The 21,171-nt window shown below is 41.4% G+C and overlaps 1 protein-coding gene across 1 annotated transcript in view; it reads left to right on the top strand.

Moving 5' to 3' along the window:
• TRPC5 (transient receptor potential cation channel subfamily C member 5) overlaps window positions 1–21,171 on the top strand; it is a 94,238-nt gene that overhangs the window by 59,744 nt on the left and 13,323 nt on the right. The window contains exons 4-7 of the mRNA XM_054839937.1: window positions 3,900–4,236; window positions 7,255–7,394; window positions 11,361–11,683; window positions 16,047–16,242. Of these exons, the coding sequence (XP_054695912.1) occupies window positions 3,900–4,236; window positions 7,255–7,394; window positions 11,361–11,683; window positions 16,047–16,242 (996 nt within the window). The remainder of the gene's footprint in view (window positions 1–3,899; window positions 4,237–7,254; window positions 7,395–11,360; window positions 11,684–16,046; window positions 16,243–21,171) is intronic.

The raw sequence follows: 21,171 nt of genomic DNA, 5'->3' as shown, positions 1-21,171 counted from the left end.
ATTCTCCATCACGGGACAGTATATCTGCCTCCGATTCTGGACCATCTACAAAACTGGGACAATATGCAGTTTTTTAAATGATTACAATCTCTCCTTTTCTTTGTGCAGAAACTTTAACTGATACCAAATCCTGTCGTATACAGCATGTTCATGTGAAATGATAAAAGACTATGATATACACATGTGCTGCTTCCATCTATGGCAAATTAAAGGCTTTGCAAAAAGGTGAAAAAATATATTTGGGACCCTAGTTATGTGGAAATTGAATTTGTACTCAGGAAAGGCCTAGGCATAAGTACTGTTGGAGAAGTCAACTTGCTTTTCCAGATCTCAGTTCTATTTATTTGCAAAGTAGAAATAAGATTATTTCTTTAACTTTATGAAGAAATTTGAAATTATGTATGATAACTTAAGTTCCACTATATTATTACAGTTTCAGGCTACTTCAGAACTAAAAGGGCTAAAGCTGAGCTTTTTCATGGTTCTGTATTTTATGTGCATTGCTTTAGCAGTATGAATCCTAGATCATCTTTAATGAGTTGAGCATTCAGTGGTTTAGTCTAGTCAATGAATTTGATGGTTTAGTCTAGGTAGCAGCACCTTGAAGCAAAGATGAGGCCGACATTCACAGGACTACTTAGGGAAATGGCTAGTTTCTGTATTCTTTCAAGTTAACACAAAGTTACAGAACAGCAATTGGTTCTTTAGGCAGCACACCAAGGGCTTAGGTGACTTTGTTATAATTCAGAATTCCAGTGTTTCTGCACACTGGAAATTTTGTTTTTCAGCCAGCTGTAGTCCTTGCACTACCTGAGATCTAAGCTGCAGTATTTACTAATTTTAAATCTGTAATTAATAAGTTGGACTAATACAAATTAGTAAAAGCCTATACTGATAAGTGCTTAGCCTTACCTTTAATAAAGACAGCATTTGATGGTCTGTGACATTAGGGAGAGTTTCTTTCTGTGATGTACTTAAATTTCCCTTAGGCCATTTTCAGTGAGGTTGGGATGGGCTTGATTGGAAAATTTAATGGCTTTTTCCATTTCCATTCCCTTTTGCCAAGCTGGTCTTTAAAGCTGCTCTTTCATGATGTGTGAATTTATGTCCATTTGAAGAACTAACATCAGATACAACACAGAAAGCAGATTTTAGAAATGAGCTATTAGGCAGAGAAGAGGCACTTCTAAGTTGCACAGCAACCAGAGGAACATACAGTCATTTGATTTCTCAAATGACTCTGACTTTGACTCAAGGGAAAAACAGTTTTTTTCTCCCCTTTGAGCTTTCTATCATATGTGATAAAGAGAAAATGTGTTTATACATTTTCCCCTTCAAAAAAAACCCAACAACAATGTGGTACCTCATCTCTGAGAATCAGCAGCATCTATTACCATGTAAATTACTGCAGAACACATCTGGTCACAGCTCCTGTTTGTGATCTTAAATGAGAAAATGTAGCAGTGTAACCTTCCATTTCTTCTAGCTTTTAGACATAACGCACTGACCCTTCTGAAATCATAGATTAGAAACCAACCAACCAAACGACAATCGATGCTTGATGTTTTTTCAGTTTCTGTAGAATTGTTTCTTTCATCACAGTCCCCAGACTTGGAATTTTACAGTAACTTTTTCTGATTGTTACAGGCAACAGGTCTTGGCTTCTTCTGGAGATCATCACCACATCAACTGTTGTTCAGCTCCTGCATGCATGTGTAGGCTAATTCCAAAACAAATGAGTTTCCGATTTTCTTTTCTGATGCCCTCTGGGCTAGTCATGTTTATTACAGTAATAACACAAACATCCAGCTTCATAAATACCAGATATTCCTCTTGGAGATCTTATTTTCAATACTAATTTTGGTCAGTCCATATATTTGAACTACCCAGTCCAAAAATGGTCTGATTCTGGTATAAACAGCCTGTTATAGCATATAAAATACATACATAAAACCTAAAAATACCTACAGAAATGAATGACTTTATCAGACTAAGCAACTGATTTTTCTTTCACTTGACCTTGGTTTAGTAATTTTGAACATGGCAGTGATAGTTCTCTGCTTGTCTAGAGCACTCTGAGAACTGCCCATGAAAAGTCCTCTCAATATTGGGCAGTTTTGGCGGTGAACGGATATTTAAAAGATATGGCTGCATGCTAAAGCTTTTATTAAGAAATTGTCTCTTTCACAGTGAATCCAATCTCCTGGTGACTAAGGCCTACGGGGAGTCCGAGGTATCTTTAGATATGATGAGAAGAGCCTTGTAACTGTCTCATAAATGCACCTGTGGTCGCTGATTCAGTATTAGCCCAGGCCATGTCTACACCAAGTGCAGTACTGTCTACACACGGGCTTCTGCCAGGGTGGAAAATCATACCAATTTGGGGTGGCAAAACAGTAAGACTATGACATGGTAGCTTTTGCTACCATGGCATAGTCCTTCCAAGAGCTGGTTTAAATTGTAGTGGTGAAAGAGTGCTTCGCCTGATAAAATCATCCCTGAGGGTGAAGAAGAGCCTGGTAGCAATACATCCCTCCCAGACATCCCTTTTAAATACAGACAAGCCCAGTGTAATAAACAGGACTGGCATCTTCAGGTTACTCACCGCTTTGTCTGCTTTATAAGAGAGGTCTGTTCTCCTTTATAAATGCTGCTAGTACTTTTGTGTCCATTGGAAGCGTGATTCTTTCTGATAGAGCTGTCCGATCATAGATGTAGTTATATTGTCACAGGAGCGTGTTTATCGATAACTGCATCCATGTTAGGACAGTTTTCTGATTTAATTACAGCAAAACAAGTATAACGGGCAACCTCTGAACAATAGCTGAGATTTTCTTTTGAACTTGCAGAGCCCAGTGAGAAATCTGAATCAGATCAGAAGTATAACCTCATTAAGATGGATCAGAAATCAAATACGTAAAGAAAAACACAGTTGTCTTGGTCTTGCAGACATCTCTAATTAGCTATGGGTCTAAAAAGTTTTGAAAACCATGGGGCTGTCCAGGTATAATCAGGAACATAAAGTCTTCTGGCATAGACCAGAAATATTTTGGCTTGAGTGTGAAATTCCAAGGGCTGTTAGGTATTAAAACAGTCTGAAGTAGTTGCAACCTGAGCATGTCTGGTATGGAGTCACTGAAATGCAATAAATCACCATCATAACGCTATTTTTTACAGAGTGAAAGTAAACTTTCAAGTGTCACTTTTGGTACTGTGATCAAAGGTTTCTTTTTGCCTCTGCTTAATCTCTTACATTTTACAACTGCTCTCTTCCTTAATAGCAAGGCGCGTTTACAAATGTGCTGTCCTGCTTCCCAACAGATGTCACCTGGCTGAACTTTACATTACTGTGTGCTGTCTCATGCCCAGCCCATCCCACACACACATATGCTGGTCTCCTTGCACAAAACCACGTGCAGCACCCCACACACTTCTGGAGGCATTCTCTCTCCCTCTCTCTCTCTCACACACACACACACAGAGCTTTACACCTTTTCCCTCCCGTCTCATCTTTTAGTCACTTCTTAAAGATGCTGACAGTGATTTGTTTGAGACAGTTGAAACCTAAAACATTCTGAAAAGAAACGTGCTGAAACAGAAACACATGGGAAGAGAAAAAGCTCGTAGTAATTTCTGTTGTATCACTTTTGCACAAGGCTTCATGTGTGGTGAGTGACTGATCTGCATAAGGATGCTTCAAATAGAAAAGACCTCATAGAAGAAATCTTAAAAGCTATGTAGAAAATAAGAGCGAAATCTCCCTCCTTTCTTCCCTGTCTCCAAAATACGCTTTTCCACCCCATAGCCAGCCCCAAACTTAATATGTGGGCTCTAACACATGTGTGAGGGGCAGTGCACATGAAGTACCAGTCAGTAATAATCTTTTTTTTCCTCCTCAGTTTGTTGCTCAGCCAAACTGCCAGCAGCTACTAGCAACACTTTGGTATGATGGTTTTCCAGGATGGAGGCGGAAACACTGGGCAGTAAAACTCTTGACCTGTGTCACCATTGGACTGCTATTTCCTGTGCTATCCGTGGCATATCTGATTGCACCGAAGAGCAGGCTGGGACTGTTCATTAAAAAGCCATTTATAAAGTTTATCTGCCACACTGGCTCTTACCTAACCTTCCTCTTCATGCTACTGCTGGCGTCGCAGCACATCGTCAGGACTGACCTTCACATGCAGGGACCGCCTCCCACCATCGTGGAGTGGATGATCCTGCCCTGGGTTCTAGGTAAATCAGAAACACAGAAATGCCTGAGCCACAGTCGCCTGACTCGCACCCATGGCAACTGCATGGAGACTCATTCCTGATCTCAGCATCATCAGCATGTAAAGAGATTTGGCAGCCAGCTTCAGTAACTGCATAAAACAGCTGGGCTCCTTCTGGAACAACAGATCCTGTTGGCCTAGAGCTTTTCTGCTGTTCATGTTGCCATCTGACATGCCTTTAGACATGACCCTGAGTAAACTGCAGCAGACACAGCTCTCTCCCTGCTTCCCCCATGCTCTGTGTGAGGAACGGGTTAGGAATTAGCTTCTGGGTCATGCTAGTAACAAATAGCGTCACTTCTCATGCTGGCTTAGTTCTGCTGGCTGGTAGATGGCAGGAGGCAGTGCCCAGAGCCTGCCCCTTCCTTCGCCTTCTCACCCATCTGCTCCCGGAGCCGGTGTGCAGGTACCACGCCTGTGTGTTCCTGGGCTCCCAGACTTCCAAATAGCCTACAGGAAGGCAGAAAAGGAAAGATAAATCTCACTCTGCCTTATGCCTCTGTGCTGATGAACACTGACCAAATCAATATTGAGAGCTCTAATATAAGCAGGAGAAGGAGGGAGTATTTGTTAGCAGAAGGTTAAACATGAGGCTTTTATTCTGGCCTGGCTTGGACAACCACAACTGTGAAGAAAAGGAGGTGCCTGTGTTCCTCAGGGCAGGATGTATGGGTGAGGTAGTGAGATGGGATGGGATAGAGCCACTGAGGGAGAAGAACAGAGAAGCATATTTGGATATATTTTTGATAGGAGTATTTGTCCTTTCAAAATGAGCTCTAGAAACATGAGCTCTCCTCTAATTAAGCTCCCATCTCCCTTGCTGTGCCGTTAGCACATAGCACCACTGGTTTGTTAGTAGGAGGCCTGCTCACAGGCAATGGTTTCCACACCTTTCCAGCTCTCCTCCAGGCTCTGTCCGTACAGCCCAGGTCATTTCAGCGCAAAACCCCAGAAGTCAGGTAACAGTGAATTGCTACTCTTTAGTAGGGGTTGGTGGCCTGGGAAGCCACACTGATGCTTTGTGAGGACACCTCTCTCAAACCTCAGTCTCTGGAGCTCTCCTTACGGCTCCTCAATGCTTCTCCTGGGTCTACCTCTGTTTTCCTGTGCCTGCTGGCTCCTCTCCTGGTAACACTGGGTCCCAGATCCTCATTTCTGTGGTGGCTCTGGATCAGGCTGGTTCTGTGCTGAACCAACCTAGCTGTTCCCTGTGCCAACCCAAAAATTGCTGATGGAAAATGAGGAAAGAAAAGTAGGAGTTGCAGGCATGTTCACAAATCACTTTCCATCGTGACCCAGGGCAGTTTGCTCCTTGCATAGCTCTACCACAACTTACAAATGGTAACTCAAGCCTCATTATCTTATTAAACTGATTTATGGCATTGAAATGCATGTGTTGGTAGAAACTTCAGAATAAGCCGAGAAGGTTAAATGTCTTTTCTGAGCTTAGGTGATCTTTTCACTTTATCCTTAACTTCATGGTTAAAACTGAGGAAAATGGTAGGCATTATCAGCAAAATTGATTTGCAGATGAAAGAAGGATAATCCATTGAAAAAAACCTTTTCAAAATCACCTCTTACAGCTGTCTGCTTTTCCTTCTGAGTTCCTTTGTTTCAGATAAATAGGGATATTGTGGGGCTGTTTATTAAATGGAGAAATTAGAACAGTTTCAGCAGATTAAAGGTTATTATTTAAGAAATATCTTCCACTATAAAAGGAGAGAGAGAACAGGCACACACAGCATTGCTGTAACTATAGTAACCAGCAATGATAACTCACTATAAATACAGTGTATGAGTTCTTCAACAGGCTCCTCTCCATTGATTTATTTTATTTTATATTTTTGTGTGCATGCAAAGATTTGGAAGCAGCTGTAATAAAATTACCTTATTGGCCTTGACATTATACTTGCCTGACTGTTGACCTGCTGGCTGGCAGCTAAGATTGATATTTGGATGTTTGCAGCAGTTCATTTCAACTTTACCTGCTCTTCAGATTGAACTTTCAGGTCCTAGGTCATGAAGGAGCTTAGCTGCTATTGGCTTTTTAATGGGACTCAGGCTCTCAAAAATACTTAAACAGTTCTACAATAAAGGACACAGAAGTTACTTCAAATTAGAATTGTGTTCCAGGTGAGTTTAGCAGTCTGGTAATGAACTTCAGAAGCTGCCCCTCACCCCTCCAGCTGCAAGGAGGTATAGTGAAGCTTAGCAAGTGCCAAAAATTATTACCAGAAGGCATTTCAGAGTTGAGATGATGGGCTCTGGCCGTATCCTTGGGAACAAGTATTCACCTCGCACAACCCATAGCCGTATTTGACGGTAGGTGAGTCATTGCTGAGAGACGCGATGCCAGGCTGCAGTACCCTTTTTCATGCTGAGTCCTACCTTTTTTCGCAAATAGTCCCTATGGGCCTTTTGTCCACCAAGATGCATAAATACAGTGACTGAGCATAGAGAATGAATTCACTTCTTCCTTCTTTGGTGTGATATTTCCAGGTCAGGGAGGAAATGTACTGGCACGCAGAAGCTGGTACTAGTGTTGCAGGTTCTGCAAAGAAAGTCAGGAAAAATCAGTACTATCCAACTGAGTAAGGAATTACTTATAGTTTCTATGAGAGCAGACAATCTATTAGAAACTATACCGAATACAGTTGCTTAAATATTCACATAGAACAAATTTAATCTGAGCCAATCCACTCATACTACTTATAAGTAACATATATTTCAAGTGGTCTCCCTGTGTGTATATCTGGAGCCCTGGATAGGAAACCCGGGTCTTTTTCATATCTCTCTAGACTACATTCCCCACAAAGCTGTAAAATGTCTCATAATCAGCAGTATTATACTTTGTAGAAGACAGAAGGAATGAGACATTTTTCCCAAACTGTTAATTTAGAATTGTCTTTTATTACATCAGATATACAGTGCTTTAATGGCAAGTAATACCTCGTCATGACAATGAACTCTCTTTCTACAGGTTTTATCTGGGGAGAAATCAAGGAAATGTGGGATGGTGGATTCAATGAATACGTACATGACTGGTGGAATCTGATGGATTTTGCAATGAACTCCCTCTATCTTGCAACTATCTCCCTTAAAATTGTTGCCTACGTCAAGGTACAGTAACTTGGGAGAGAGAATTTGTAACTTGCTTGTGAGAACTGTAGTACACAGGGTAGAAACTGTCAAAATCAAAATTACAGATTAAAGAGAATTGCTGCTTTCCAAGCAGTCCAGTTTTGAAAATTCACCTGGAAAGCTTATTAATTTGTTTAGAGAATGATCGTCCTTCTCATTCTGACTCTTTGATTAAGACTGAAGTAGATTTTTTGGGCATTGGGTAGCACCTACCCCGCTTGCTGTCTGTTTTGTAGCTACGCAGTTGCCAAAGATACATTTTGTTTTCCATATTGACACCGGACAATGCTAGACATAGTGAAAATATGATTTAAAAATAAAACAGTAAAGGAAAAACAAGAATACGGTTATCTGAAAACATCTACAACCAGGATTTATAATCTGTAGTCCTACGGATCTGTAGGTTACTAATCAGAAGTTTGTGAAAAGTGTACTAAGAAAAGCGAGCCTGCTAGTAGGAGGCTTCCATCTGATACAAAGGAGTCAACAGATTCTCTTCAATATATAGTTTTAAACTATAGACAAGGAAATGACAAAGAGGCATGCTGGAGCTTTAACACTGTGTATATTCTTCACTGTAATGTTCCATTTATGGTGAGAATGCGCATCAGAGCTCATCCTCAAAAGCACCTTCCACATTTATAAACTTCTGATGCTCCAAGTTAGCATGTGCACATGTTTTGAAGCCAGAGGATGGCCTGAAGAACTTTCCTTCTGTCTCTCTTTTTCAAAGACACAAACAAGACACACATGGCCTCCTGCAAACTTCCTTATGCAATGGCTCTCTGACTTCAGTTGGAGCTGCGTGCTTGGCCCGATTCTTTTCTTGGTATGAATCAGCAGTAACTTCACTACAGTTAGTGTAATTACACAGGTGTAAATCAAGTAACTGGAGTCTGCTCCTTGGCCACTTCACACACTTTGTGGTTTTGCTGTGCTACTGTGTTGGGTTTGCCCTGGTAGAAGGGTACTACTTCTTTTAGCCCAGCTCCTAATAACCAGGACAAGCGCTTCTCCAAAGCAACCTTGTTTAGTCTAACCCAAGCATGTATGTAGGCAGAGAGGAAAAGAGGAGAAAAATTCACAAAGCTCATTGACTCCAAAATGGCAAGGCTTTTATAAAAAACTCTTTAGCAAGCAGTCCTGCTATGGGGCCTTTTTAAAATCCAAAAGGCTGCAGAGTGGTGAGTTAGTTTTTCAAAGGGAAAGGTTTTAAGATAGTTGGTGCTCCCTGAAGAGGCAGCTCTGTAACAGCATCAAAGCAGGAACAGATTACATTTTTTTTTCTCCCGACATTCAGAACCAGTGAGGAAATTACAGACTTGAAAGGCTGGTCTTTAAACTGTGAGCAATACAAAAAAATGCTAGAAATCGTAAGATTCACAAACAAATCTTAAAATGTTAGCAATCTCATTCTTTCTCACACACAAATTACTAGAAGAGCTGTGCATCCACATATTTATACAGTCACATACCGAGATTTAAACTCATAGCCAAACCATAGGTACAAAGGAAGTACAGCTTTGTTTATATACTCTGCAAGAACTACAGAAACTTACAGCCTGACTACAAAGACCTATATGCCAGCACACAAAAGAATGCTTACAGGAATATATCTGTTTGAGTACAGATCAGACCCACTTGGATTAAGCCTGGCTGATCTAAGGTCTGCTCCTGACGAGGACAATTCTGAGAGGTGCATAAAATCTTATTTATATAGGAGTAGTTCTGAAACAGCATGCTCACACAAGTTCCCTTCTGACCTATGGCACTTAGAGGTTGCAGTGTGCTCTGAAACATGAGGATTTATAACGTTGATAATGGCTTCAAAACCTTTTGCAACATGACTTGTAAAGGTTTTTGTTATTTATAGAACAGCCCCAAGCTGGAAAAGGCTGGTCTATATGCCAATATACCATATTCTAACACTCTTAGAACTTCAAAGGATTACATAGACATTTAGCTTTCTGCCAAATATCAGAAAAATAAATTACATAGTGACAGTAATGTTTTCCATCCTTGTTTTTACGTGGAGATTTTTTTCTTGATTTGACTGGTTCCAAGACCTGGCCCTAATATTGTCCAAAACCAATGAAATCATCAGGCTAATTATAGAGTAAAAATACTTTTCTTAATCAGTTTTCATTTGCTACATTGAATTATCATGTAACGAGGAAGGGTAAACGTGACCGCTTGGCTTAACTTATTTGTACTATTCTGTGTACATCTCTGCTGCGTTTCATCTTCTGCTGCCTAACCCAAACAACTCCAGCTTCATTAGATACCTCTGAAATCTTCTGTTTCTCTATTACCTATGATACTAGGCTGCTCTGAAGACACTACTGTTTTCGAAGCAAGGATATACCATCAGTTTAAAAAGGGCCAAAATATGACCTTAACAAATTGCTTTAAAAATAGATGTGAGCCGAAGACCTTTTCACATACCTTTACACGCAGTCTATGCTAAACCCTAGCAGAGAGCCCCTGGCTGCTGTGTCCAGCCAGCTCGCAGAAGAGAATTGCAAACAACTGTGCAAATCTGCTCTCTAGGAAGGGGAAGCTTTCCCATCACAGCCATCCGCCCCCACTGCTGGACACTGGCAAAAAGTTAACATCTGCCTGTTTGTAAACATTTTAAGACCCACCTTCAAATCAAGTTAAAGGACTCAGGCCACGATGTTCGTGGAGTAAAGAACAGTTTGGAAATGTCAGAAGCAATCAGAGGTCACACTGAAATGCCTTTGTGTCATGTCTTAGCTCCTTCATACAGAGGAATAGTTTGAAATACCAACTTGCTTGTAGCTGTGTCCTTGAAAAAATTGTGAGCTCGTGTATTGGACCTTCAGATTTAAACAGAAAGTCCCTGCAAACTCATCTGTCAGTATGATATTGATACCATTTCCTTTTAAAAGGTACAAAAATTATTTAGGAGTCCTAAACACGCTGGCTACATTATTAGCTATGTTATTCTAAGTACATTTTTGCCTTTTTATACATGTTAAATGAGCAGAGACAAATGTTAAAAGGACAATAATTCCTTGATGTTAAAGTGTCTTTGACTCCATTCTGTTGTGCCAGTGTAGTTAAGCCAGAGCAGTTACATTTATACAACCAGCTCTTTTGTGTTACCTATTTGTATCTGGCTGCACTTTGCTCAGAAAATGCTTCTGCTTTTACAGTTACATTATGAGCCAAGTTAATGTTATAATTGATGCACTCAAATGTATCCAGTGTTTCAGCTGTAATTATAACCTCTGCTTTAGCAACTCTCCTAAAATTCCCATGACAAATTAACTAATAAAATTAATAAGAGGAACGCGTTTTGTTTCTGGGCTGTTGGCACTTTTTTTGAGATTACTAGGGAAGGAAAGCATCCATTTCTTACACTCAATAGTTCATCGCTTTCCTTCTTCCTTGCCTTCTCCCTCCTTCGCATTCTTCCTGGAAGGTGCAGTGTGTTGAATGTGTAGTCATATTTAGGAGGAAAATGAATAAAAGATAATTGGAAATTATCAACCTGAACCTGCTAAAGGGCAGTCTGAACCTCTTTAACTGTTGAAAGAGGAGACTGTGTATGAGCCCATGGACCTGAAGAACAGTGAGCTCAAAATTCAAAAGGCTGGTTTTCTAAATTTAGGCTAAGAACAGCCAACACACCAGAAGCCTCTAAAGAAAAGCTGGTCCCACAACTATCCCTATCGGGGGGTCATAATCTAGTAGGGAGAGGCATCATTAAACCCAGGTCTCTGCCCTGATCAAGTCAGCTTCAATCCTGAATCTCAAATGTTAGTCTGACAGTAGCTGAGACTTCCAAGTACTTCTTGTGTCACCAGTACCTGGTCAGTGTTCACATGGGAAGCAGCAGTATTAGCAGGTGTGACTTTTTGAGTTATCTCAGAGTAATTACAACATAATTCACTTTTGTACCCTTGTTATTTCTTTCAGTATAACGGTTCTCGTCCAAGGGAGGAATGGGAAATGTGGCACCCGACTCTCATTGCAGAAGCCCTCTTTGCAATATCCAACATTTTAAGTTCCTTGCGTCTCATATCCCTGTTTACAGCAAATTCACACCTGGGACCCTTGCAGATTTCTCTGGGACGCATGCTGCTAGACATCCTTAAATTCCTTTTTATCTACTGTCTGGTGCTTCTGGCTTTTGCCAATGGACTGAACCAGCTTTATTTTTATTATGAGACCAGTGCCTCGGAGGAACCCAACAACTGCAAGGGGATCCGATGTGAGAAACAGAACAATGCCTTCTCCACGTAAGACGTCCTTTCCTTTCTGTTTTGAAGGTTGACTTCCACTGTCCCCCGTCTTACCTGCCTTTGCCTGTTGTCTGTCGCTGCACTGAAAGTGCCTTTATTAATTCATTCGCAAGTATCGGGTGAGCTGGCTGACTGTGCAGGAGAGGTGGGAGTTAACTGGGGCAGACATTCTGCTGAGCTTTGCTGTCAGACTGACTGGTCTGGAAGTGGGAGACAGTCATTTTAGTTCTGGACCAAAGAGTCTCCTACATGATCCTGCAACTTAAATTTTATTATGGCTACATACAATTTCTGTATATTTCAGAAAGCAACTATCCTTTTGCCATAATAATTTTTTGTCTGATTCTGGAGTAAAGGAGGAGAAGCTAAACAAAATGTAGAAAACAAGGGATAAACCTATAAAAAAGGGTATTAATAAATAATGTGATACAGCAACAACAACAATCTCACCTAGGCCATTTTTATGCATACATGATGGTGCGGGTTTCTCTGATTTCCTTGCAGTGGGGTGAGAGTAAGATCCCAGCAAAATCCTTTTTGCTGGAAATGCTGATACTTTACTGAGATGTTGGCATGGAAATTGCTGTGATGACAGCTGGCAGGGCTGAAAGAGATAGCACATGCTGAAAAATAACATGAATTGTCTTTCTGATATATTTGTTTTAATTACTAATAGTGGAAATAATTATAATAATCAACCCCCACCCAATTGTTCTTGCTGCTTGCACAGTACTTAAAACACAATGGGAATAGAAGTAAATAAAGCACGGGCTAGAAAAAGGCCTACGCCCTGCAAACAAGCAAAACAAAACTGTTGTCCACCACTTTATGCTAAATTAAATAAAACTTGTCATAATGCCCAATAATTCTCCACCCTTCCTCAGCTGAAGGCTTGAGGTTAAGAAAGGATTTGTGAGATTTGCACTGTTACCAAAAGCAGATGATGGCTGAGGCCACATGACTATGTTGGAAGAGGAAAGGCTCCAACATTGTCCTGCGGGCTCCCTCCTTAAACGAAGCAGGGGATTTTCATGGGACAGAATCCAACCTTACAAGAGCATCACGACCTGGTAGACCAGATGTGCTGCCATTTTCCACTGCAGAGCAGGAACACCATAGGCTTGATTAATTTTCTCATTAAACCCATCTATATCTGGAGGAAGTGAATGGAACTGCACTGTGCTAATGAAAAACAGAATTAAAGACTTCAGTCTTTTTTCTATTTTAATTGCTTCACATGCCCCAGAAATGTGTTGTGCTGCCCTTGCAAAGGAATTAAATAACAAATATTATTCCTTGATCTACGTCCATATTGATGCAGCAGCCAGAGGGAGAAACGTTTGGCAAGCACAACGTTTGTTAAGTGGCAACTTCTAGCTCAGGAAGGGTCAAACCCACAAAGTTGAGGACTAGAGCCTGCCTTTCCCTGGGGCTACGGTGAACAGATGTATTCAGTTGCTCTGGTTTGGACCTGTCCCCATTGCAAACCAGTTGTTTTACAGATTTCACTGTCAGCAAGTTAGAGGAGAAAACAACAGCAGGATTTGACTAAAGAAAAAAGCGTTTGGTCAGCAGGAGAAATAATAAAAAAAAAAGATCCTCAAGTCTGTAAGAAGGTGTGGTATCTTGAGAACTAGAAATGATACAGAACCACTTAATGGAAAGCGTGCAGATCAGCTTAAATACAGACCACAATTTCTCCCACCCTAACATTCAGTTTAAACCCCCTGCCAAGGAGAATGTAGCACAGAAAGGAAATTGAGGGGGCTCAGCCTTTAATGGCAGAGGTTTGTTTAAAACAAAATCGCAGTGGGAGGGGATCCATTAGGACTGAGGTCTCCTGGCAGGGGACATAATGCTGTGCAGTTACTTTTTGTTTGAGACTTGCTTAAGAAATTTATTTAACATGTTCTTAAAAGTTTAAATAGTTGTTATTAACACCCCCAGTACAAGCTGACATTTGGCCCTTGAGCAGATGCACAGCATGGGTGACTGGCTAAGAACGAGCAACCTGCAAAACGGAAAATTATATTGTTGGGCTGGGGAGAGCAAGCGTGGCTGGAGTGAATTCAAGTCAGAGCTGGTGTTACCTCAAGTTTGCTCATAGTTCATCCCTAATGAAAGAATAAATGTAAAAAGCTTTCAATCAGTACCCTTTGATTCCTATCAGCGTTTCTAGGCAGTCACACAATAAGATCTAATTTTGTAAGAGAAGGAAAAGCAGGATGCCACTCGTGTTTGTACAGCTTGTTTAAAATGTGACACCTATTTACTGGTGCATTATTTCCTATTACTCCCAAAGGATGGGTTTAATATTTTCTTGGTGAGGAAATTTTCTGCATCACAAACACAGATCATGGAAAAGTAATATTCCTTTGTGACAGCAATGAGGTGAAGTCATGAATAATTTACGGTTTTATGCTTTGGCCTCACCATCCCTTAGAAAGCAGCGTCTACTGCTTAGGCAGACAATGTGAAAATATGTTTATCGCTGTGATTCTGGCAACTGAAGGAGGGAGGAGAGGAAGAGGAGGAAGGGGTGGAGGAAGTCACACCTTACTGCCTGCTGTGTCATTCTCACTGGAGGCTCTTGCTGATCTGATCACTGGGACCATTTCTCCAGGGACTGCAGGAGGTCTGGAGGGTTCTTGTGGCAGAGGGGGGCACTTGCTGTCTCTAAGCTGCTGCAGAGAGTGGTGGAGTTTTGAGATTTCTCCTGTTTGCTTAAGATCCAAAATATACTCGGCAGGAGGGTATAGTCTTTCAGTTGCAATTTCCAAAATTCTTTTTCTAAAGCTGCTTCTCTGAAGTAGTGTGAGCCCCACCTGAAACACCGTGAAAAGAGGTTGTGGTTCTGGCCTGTCATTAACCGCTGAGGAAAGAGTAACTACGCCTTACTTTAATGCCAAGTTGCAGAAACCAGGTGCTGTCTCTTTCAAGGGGGACTGCCTGTCCACATGTAACTGTATTGGCCTTAGTCTGGGCCCAGGTTATACTCCTGGTTAATCCTGTGAATTCAGAGCAATGCTGTGATCACCTCTAAGACTGACTGCAGTTTTATGACGGGAACCCGTCTCCCCGAGCCTACAGCCTAATCGGTGCTTTTACTGCTAATAGGTAAAATCAGTTAAAAGATAGGTAGCACTCCACCGATTTTAATAGAGAAATGCTTAGCATTCTTTGGTTAATTCTTATTTTACCACCTCACTTATTTAATAAATCTAACAAACAGCCTGACTTTGGGGAGAAAGGATTTTTGCTTTAAAGAGTCTTTATAATTTTGGCCAGTGAAAAACATAAGATAGGTCCACAAAATATAAAGAAACTAAATCCCCATTAAAGCATGGGGGTACATGTGGAACAGATGCCTGGAGAAGCCGGGAGGACAGATTCTTGGTATGTCAAGTAAAGTATCTGAATTATTTCTATTGATTTTTCTAGTAGGAGCGTTTGAAAATACCTACTGACCTCAGGCCAAAATGGAAACTCTTAAACAGGCATATAAATGTCATTTTTTGATGATATAAATGCCATATTTTGGAAAGCCAAAACAAAGATGCCCAAATAGAGCAATTATTTAGATTGCTGATTATGTATTTGACGTGATTGCGAAAGGTCACTTGTCTCTGGCTGAAGCAAAGAAAGACCTGGGATGATCTCATCAGCTGTAAAGCACAGTGAGGTCAGGTCTAGTTCATCTATGGAAGGAAGACTTCAAAAGAAGAAAACCTCTCGAGTTGAATTAATGTGATGACTCTCTTTCATCTGAGTCACTCCTGATCAATTGTTGCAGCATGTTATTGAGGGCACTGAGCTGTGGTGGGTGGGAGCTGCTGCACAAACAAGCCACAGCGACCAGCATTTTTGTCCACGTTGATTGCTAACAGACCGGGTCTTAGCACACTGGCCTGGTTCACTTGCAGCCAAAGTAACTGCAAGCTCTCAGCCTATAATAGAGCAAAAAGTGCAAGTGGATGTGATTTCTTGCATCTCCTACCTTGTGGTGCCTCGTTGTTGTGTACTACTTAACTACTACGGTCATGCTGTACTTGGGGATGGGTTCCCTGAACATTTAGTCTGCAGACATGTTCATGATGCATGCACTGATTAAACAAAGTTTTTATCTATAGATAACAGCAGTATGACAGCATGGCAATTTTAATTAGAGGGACTATATTTTGGCTGTTCTTTGCACGTGTGTAGAGTGGGAAAGGGAACCTTGGGTTCCTTCAGGGCATTTAGGCTGGTTGCATCTCACAAGGATGTCTATGTGTTCCCCACCTGAACACTGCCTGAACGAGGCATTGTTTTCCATTCCCCAGAGTCAGGCAGCCAAGTAAAAATCTGGTTTTATTTGCAGACTTTTCGAGACCCTCCAATCACTCTTCTGGTCTGTGTTCGGTCTGCTGAATCTCTATGTCACCAACGTGAAAGCCAGACATGAGTTCACAGAATTTGTTGGGGCCACTATGTTTGGGACCTACAACGTCATCTCCCTTGTTGTGCTGCTGAACATGCTCATAGCCATGATGAACAACTCCTACCAGCTCATTGCCGTAAGTTAACTCATTCTCTCTCTCTGCTTTGATTTTTCTCTGTGCGCCTCATCCGTTTGGCTTACAGCAAGTGTGTATTTTCTGGGAAGCTGGAGACTGCTGCCCCCAGTTTTTGACAGCAGATAGTTGGGATTTCTACTCACTAGCCTGATTCATGCTTGCGGAGGAGGTTTTGCTCTGTTTGTAATGCTTCTTAGCTGGAAAAGGCTTATCAGCTGTGATCTGCCCTTGTCTTCTCCTGTAGAGTAACCTCACTGATCACCTTGTCATTAGCAGCTGATTTACCTTCCCACTGTTTCCTGATGGTTGGTTTTAACTTGGGGGTGTTGTATATTATTTTTTCCTCTCTCCTATTACTCTTTTCTCATTTGAAACCGTGTGTGTCAGGAGCGCAGTCCTGTAATTTCTTATTCCACAGTCTTCCCACTGAAATTAGATCATTTCCATCTGTAACACCAGCCAGTCTCCTGGCAGCTGACTCTCTAGACCCATAATCTCAGATTCCTGAGTAACCTCAGTGCAGGATGGATCTGAGCTCAGGCAGCTCAGGGCTGCCAGTTGGCTGTAGAGCCAGTTTCAAACTTAACTTTATCTTCATTTCAGTGTTCAAAACTGGTCTCTACTGTAATCTCATTCTGTGTACCTAAAAGCCAGTCTGTACACTGACGATTAAATTTGTCAACAGATTTACAACTAAAGCAGCATGGCTCTGCATTTTAAGGCTCTTCAGGTAAACTACACAGAAACTGTATGGAAGGAAGGTAAATCTTGTGTGCACCGTACTTAAGGTAAACCAGTGGGCACTTACTTTTCAGTTCTGATGCCTAACATGATGGGTTTAGAGATAGCGAGGTGAATAAGTGTTACATCATTTGTGAACAGAAACAGGAGTTAGGAAAGTCATTTGTGTCCTCAGCTGGCCACTCAGAAGTACAGGCAGAGTTCTCTGCTTTGGATGACTCTTGGATTTACCCTAGAAGATAGAGGATAAATCAAAGAAAAAAAAAGAACCAGCACCAGCTCTCCTACTATTTCCATTCCCAAGTTCCTGGACAAATGTCTGGGGAAATGCATGGGTGAGCTCCTTTCCTGGCTAAAGCACACAGAGGAGAGTGTTGAGTTGTCTGCTTGAACAGGTTCCACAGCTGCTGTTGATCATCTGCTGGTTCAAGTGGCTCCTGAATTTAGTTATCTAGTCAATCTGAGCACAGACCCAGTCAAATCGGTGATTCTTTTGGACATCTGATTTTTATCACGTTCCAAAGTATGAGAAAAAACGGACCACTGACCTTCCAAAGAGCAGAAAAGCAGCTTAGCACAAAAGCATCGCTGCTTTATCAGTCTGTTTCAAAGCTTTAAGTGCTTTCTCTTTGTTCAGTGCTACTCCTCACATTCCAGGGAGACTGGAATGAGGGGCCGAAAACAAAGATACTCTCCTTGGCCATTTTCTCCCATTCCCCTTCCTTTATTATCCTCAAATAGGCTTGTCACTGACACAAAGCCCAAACCTAAGATTGGCGTAAGAATAGCAGTATTTGCTATTCACTGGGATACAAACCACTTATCATTCTTTTCCCTGAATAATTGGAGTGATGCAATGACACACTACAAACAATCCCACATGACTTAGAGAGACCCATCATAACAATTAACTGAAGTGAACGGTCCAGAACGGACTGTTGTATTAATATTTTTGTATATGGAGCAGTTGGGAACAGTGAATTGCTCCATCAGAAAGTGCGCTTGTGAGAGAACCTAGGGTAAAGGACTGAACTCACCAGATAACCTAGGCATAACATGCAATTCCGTGTGAGCTCCCCACTCAGAAGAATGACAGTGAAAATGCTGCAGGATACTTCTTTGTCACTTAAGCTGTCATACTGCAAGTGCTACTGAGAGCAGTGACATTTCTTGGGGAGGCAAGAGGCAGTCACTTCCAGCCTCTTCTTGTGCAGTGCATGCAGCCTGTTTTTTGAAGCTAATATTTCTGCATGCTCACAGCATTCTCTCAGGGACAAGTTTTCTTCATTTCTTCTAAGGGCAAACATCAATTAATCTCTTCCCTGAAGAAAACAACTCATTAATAAATGCTGAGCCTTAAAACTGTGAGTCATTTTTTAAACCTCCTATAATCAGGTCTACCCCTTTCTGAAACACAGCAGACTGGCTGCTAGACTGGGCATTTCTTCCTCCCGGTGGTTGTATTACATTGAATACACATGGAATGATGGAATGACAGCATTCCAGGGAGGGAGGAGGGGAAAGGACCAAGGAGCCCTTGGACTGGGGTGGAGCTCTTCTTCTCAAATACATCAGCAGGAAATCTTGTGCCATGTGCAGGACTCTGCAGAGAAATAAAATGAGCTAGATATGAGGGATGAGAGTGCATCGCTGCTTGTTGATTTCCCTGCAGTGGAGTGGTCAGGACATCTTAATTAATTCTGCTTGTTAATGAGCCAGTGACACTGCTGCAATGCAAACAGTCTTTCTCCCCTCCTTTCTTCCAGGGACAATTATGTTAAAGCATTTGTAGCAGTTATTCTTCAAGTTAGCTTTTCTCCATTGTCTCACATGTACATGAATTTCTGCTGTGAGGTTAGAGAAAGGAGAATCTAAGCTGCTCTTGCTTCCTTCTGTCTCCCCAGTGTGGGGGTTAGGGCTTGGTAGTTAATTAAGCACTGAAGGCACACAGCATGAAACCACAGAGTATCTGTGCAAGACAGAGCAAGGCAAGCAAAGAGTAAAACCTCCACACAGCTTTGAGTGACTCCTGACTCACAGAAGGAAGAATTTTTCTGCCATAATTTTGTTGGGTTTTTTACTAAGCTATTTCAGACTTCAATAAATACATTTTTCTTCTAGGGTACCCTGAAGCAGTTTCAATATTGATTTTTTTTCATACAGCCCATTTTTCTCTTGGGCAAACCATTGTCAAGAGCTGGTTATGGGAGACACTATGTTTCACTGACAAAGCAAACAAAATCCAAACATACACCAGAATTTCCATACGCTTTGTGCTGTTTCAGTATGCGAAGATCAGAATGTCCTATACAAGCAGCACACAATGCAACGGGCTGTTAAGCACTGCCGGGTTCTCTCATCTCAATACCTTCCCAGACGTGACAGAAATACCATCACCTGATGAACAGAAGAGGAATATGTCATGATGACAAGAGGAAGGACAACAGAACTTATCTGAGAGTAGCCAGGTGGCTCCATCATTCGTAAGTGGCAGAAAGTAACAGAGTGGGTAATGAGGACACTTTATGTGATAGGCTGTTTCTCATGGGATTGCCACTTGGCTGCAGCTGAAGTTATACAATCCTTCTGCCAGTTTGTAATTTTTTTTAAAACAATGCGATAGTGGGTGTTACTGGGGATCCTAGGGTCCAGGTATGTTTTGCAGGGAATTGGCAATCTACACATATTTTCTGAAAGCATGTTCCTTATGGACACATCCGTGATATTCTGGGAAGTCGTGCAGGAATTAGTCACTGGAACTGTACCAACAGTTCCGTCTCTGCAGCCGCAGGAGCAACGGGAAACAAGATCGATGGAAAAACGGCAACTAAGACCCATCTGCAGGAGGAAAACCATAGGGCTGTGAACTCGTAATCGGAGTTCCAGGTGAGTTAGAGTGATAAGTGGCACACAATAGCACTGCAGCACTAGGCATCCCACTGACATATTAAGGAGAGATGTAAGCACTTGCAGCTTTCAGATGTTTTAGGAAAGTACAACGATGCTTTATTCCTCAGGGAGAGCGTCACACCAAAGTAGGTCTGAGAAAAACTACCTCTAACTACTGTGCACGAAAGCAAAGGTGTTACAGCTTCAAGTGCGTAACACATGGTGCACATGTGATGTTGGAATAATGACTTCGCTCTGGCAGCATGCATGAAGTTACAAAATTGTTTTGTATATTGTATTTGGTATCCTCCCATTGGTTTGTATGTCTTATTTCAAGCTAGTTCATCTCAGACAGCTGTTACTGCAAAAGACAGCTGCATGTTTAATTTTTTTAAGCTATCTCTATAATCAAATTGAAACGTAGTTACCAGTGTTCAGATTGGAGAAATTAGGGCATTGGACACCAAACTAGGAGTGCAGTTTTAAATGATGGAATGAAATAGAGTGGATTTGCACATATTGTGGAGGACAAGAATGAAAATGATAAATATTTTGCATAGCAAAACAAAAGCTGTAAGTAAACAGAAACAGTTGGTATGTGCAGCTAAAAATAAGTACTCACTTTCAGGAAATTTTGAATGTAAGTGTAGGGATGTTGTACGTGAAATTTTTTCCATTTTTGCAGAGAGCTTAAAAATTAAAGCACAGAGGAATATAAAGATTTTTCAGCTCCCTATTACATTGTTTCCAAGCTGACTTTGCATTTCCCCCAGGAAGTAGTATCAAACTTTTCTTGATCTACAAAGAACAAGAATTCCTCTAGTTTTCTGCGCCAGCTGAACTCCCTCAGCACCACAGCAGTAACCGCTACCCAGTTTAATTCACAACAGCGCCAGAAATTCTCTTCCCCACTGTGATCTATGACCCTTAGGACTGTCAAAAAAATGTTGCACCTCCTCTGCTTGCATGACCTGCACTGTTATTACTTGGTGGTTTTGCTAAGGAAGAATTTTACGAATCAATAAACTTACACAGCTGGACAGTCCCTGCATGTGGCAGGTTTTGGGGTGGTAGATTGTCCCCCTATAGAGGTAAGGCCAGCTCCAAAGCCTGGACTCAAATCTAAGCTATTGTAAAGCCTCAGGAAGTGTTCATCTCACAAGCCCCATTTCAGAACCATTAATTTGAATTTCTTAAGCAGAAATTGAGATGTGTTTGTTTTATAACTCTGTCATACAGCAGGAAATTAAATTATGCTCGTTATACTCTTGTTGCCAATATGACCTGGGATTAATGCCT

Source organism: Grus americana, chromosome 12 (genome assembly GCF_028858705.1).
Source record: "Grus americana isolate bGruAme1 chromosome 12, bGruAme1.mat, whole genome shotgun sequence".
In the NCBI taxonomy this organism is placed as follows: Eukaryota; Metazoa; Chordata; class Aves; order Gruiformes; family Gruidae; genus Grus; species Grus americana.
Note: the sequence above shows the minus strand (reverse complement) of the source record. Positions and strands in the feature narration are given on the sequence as shown.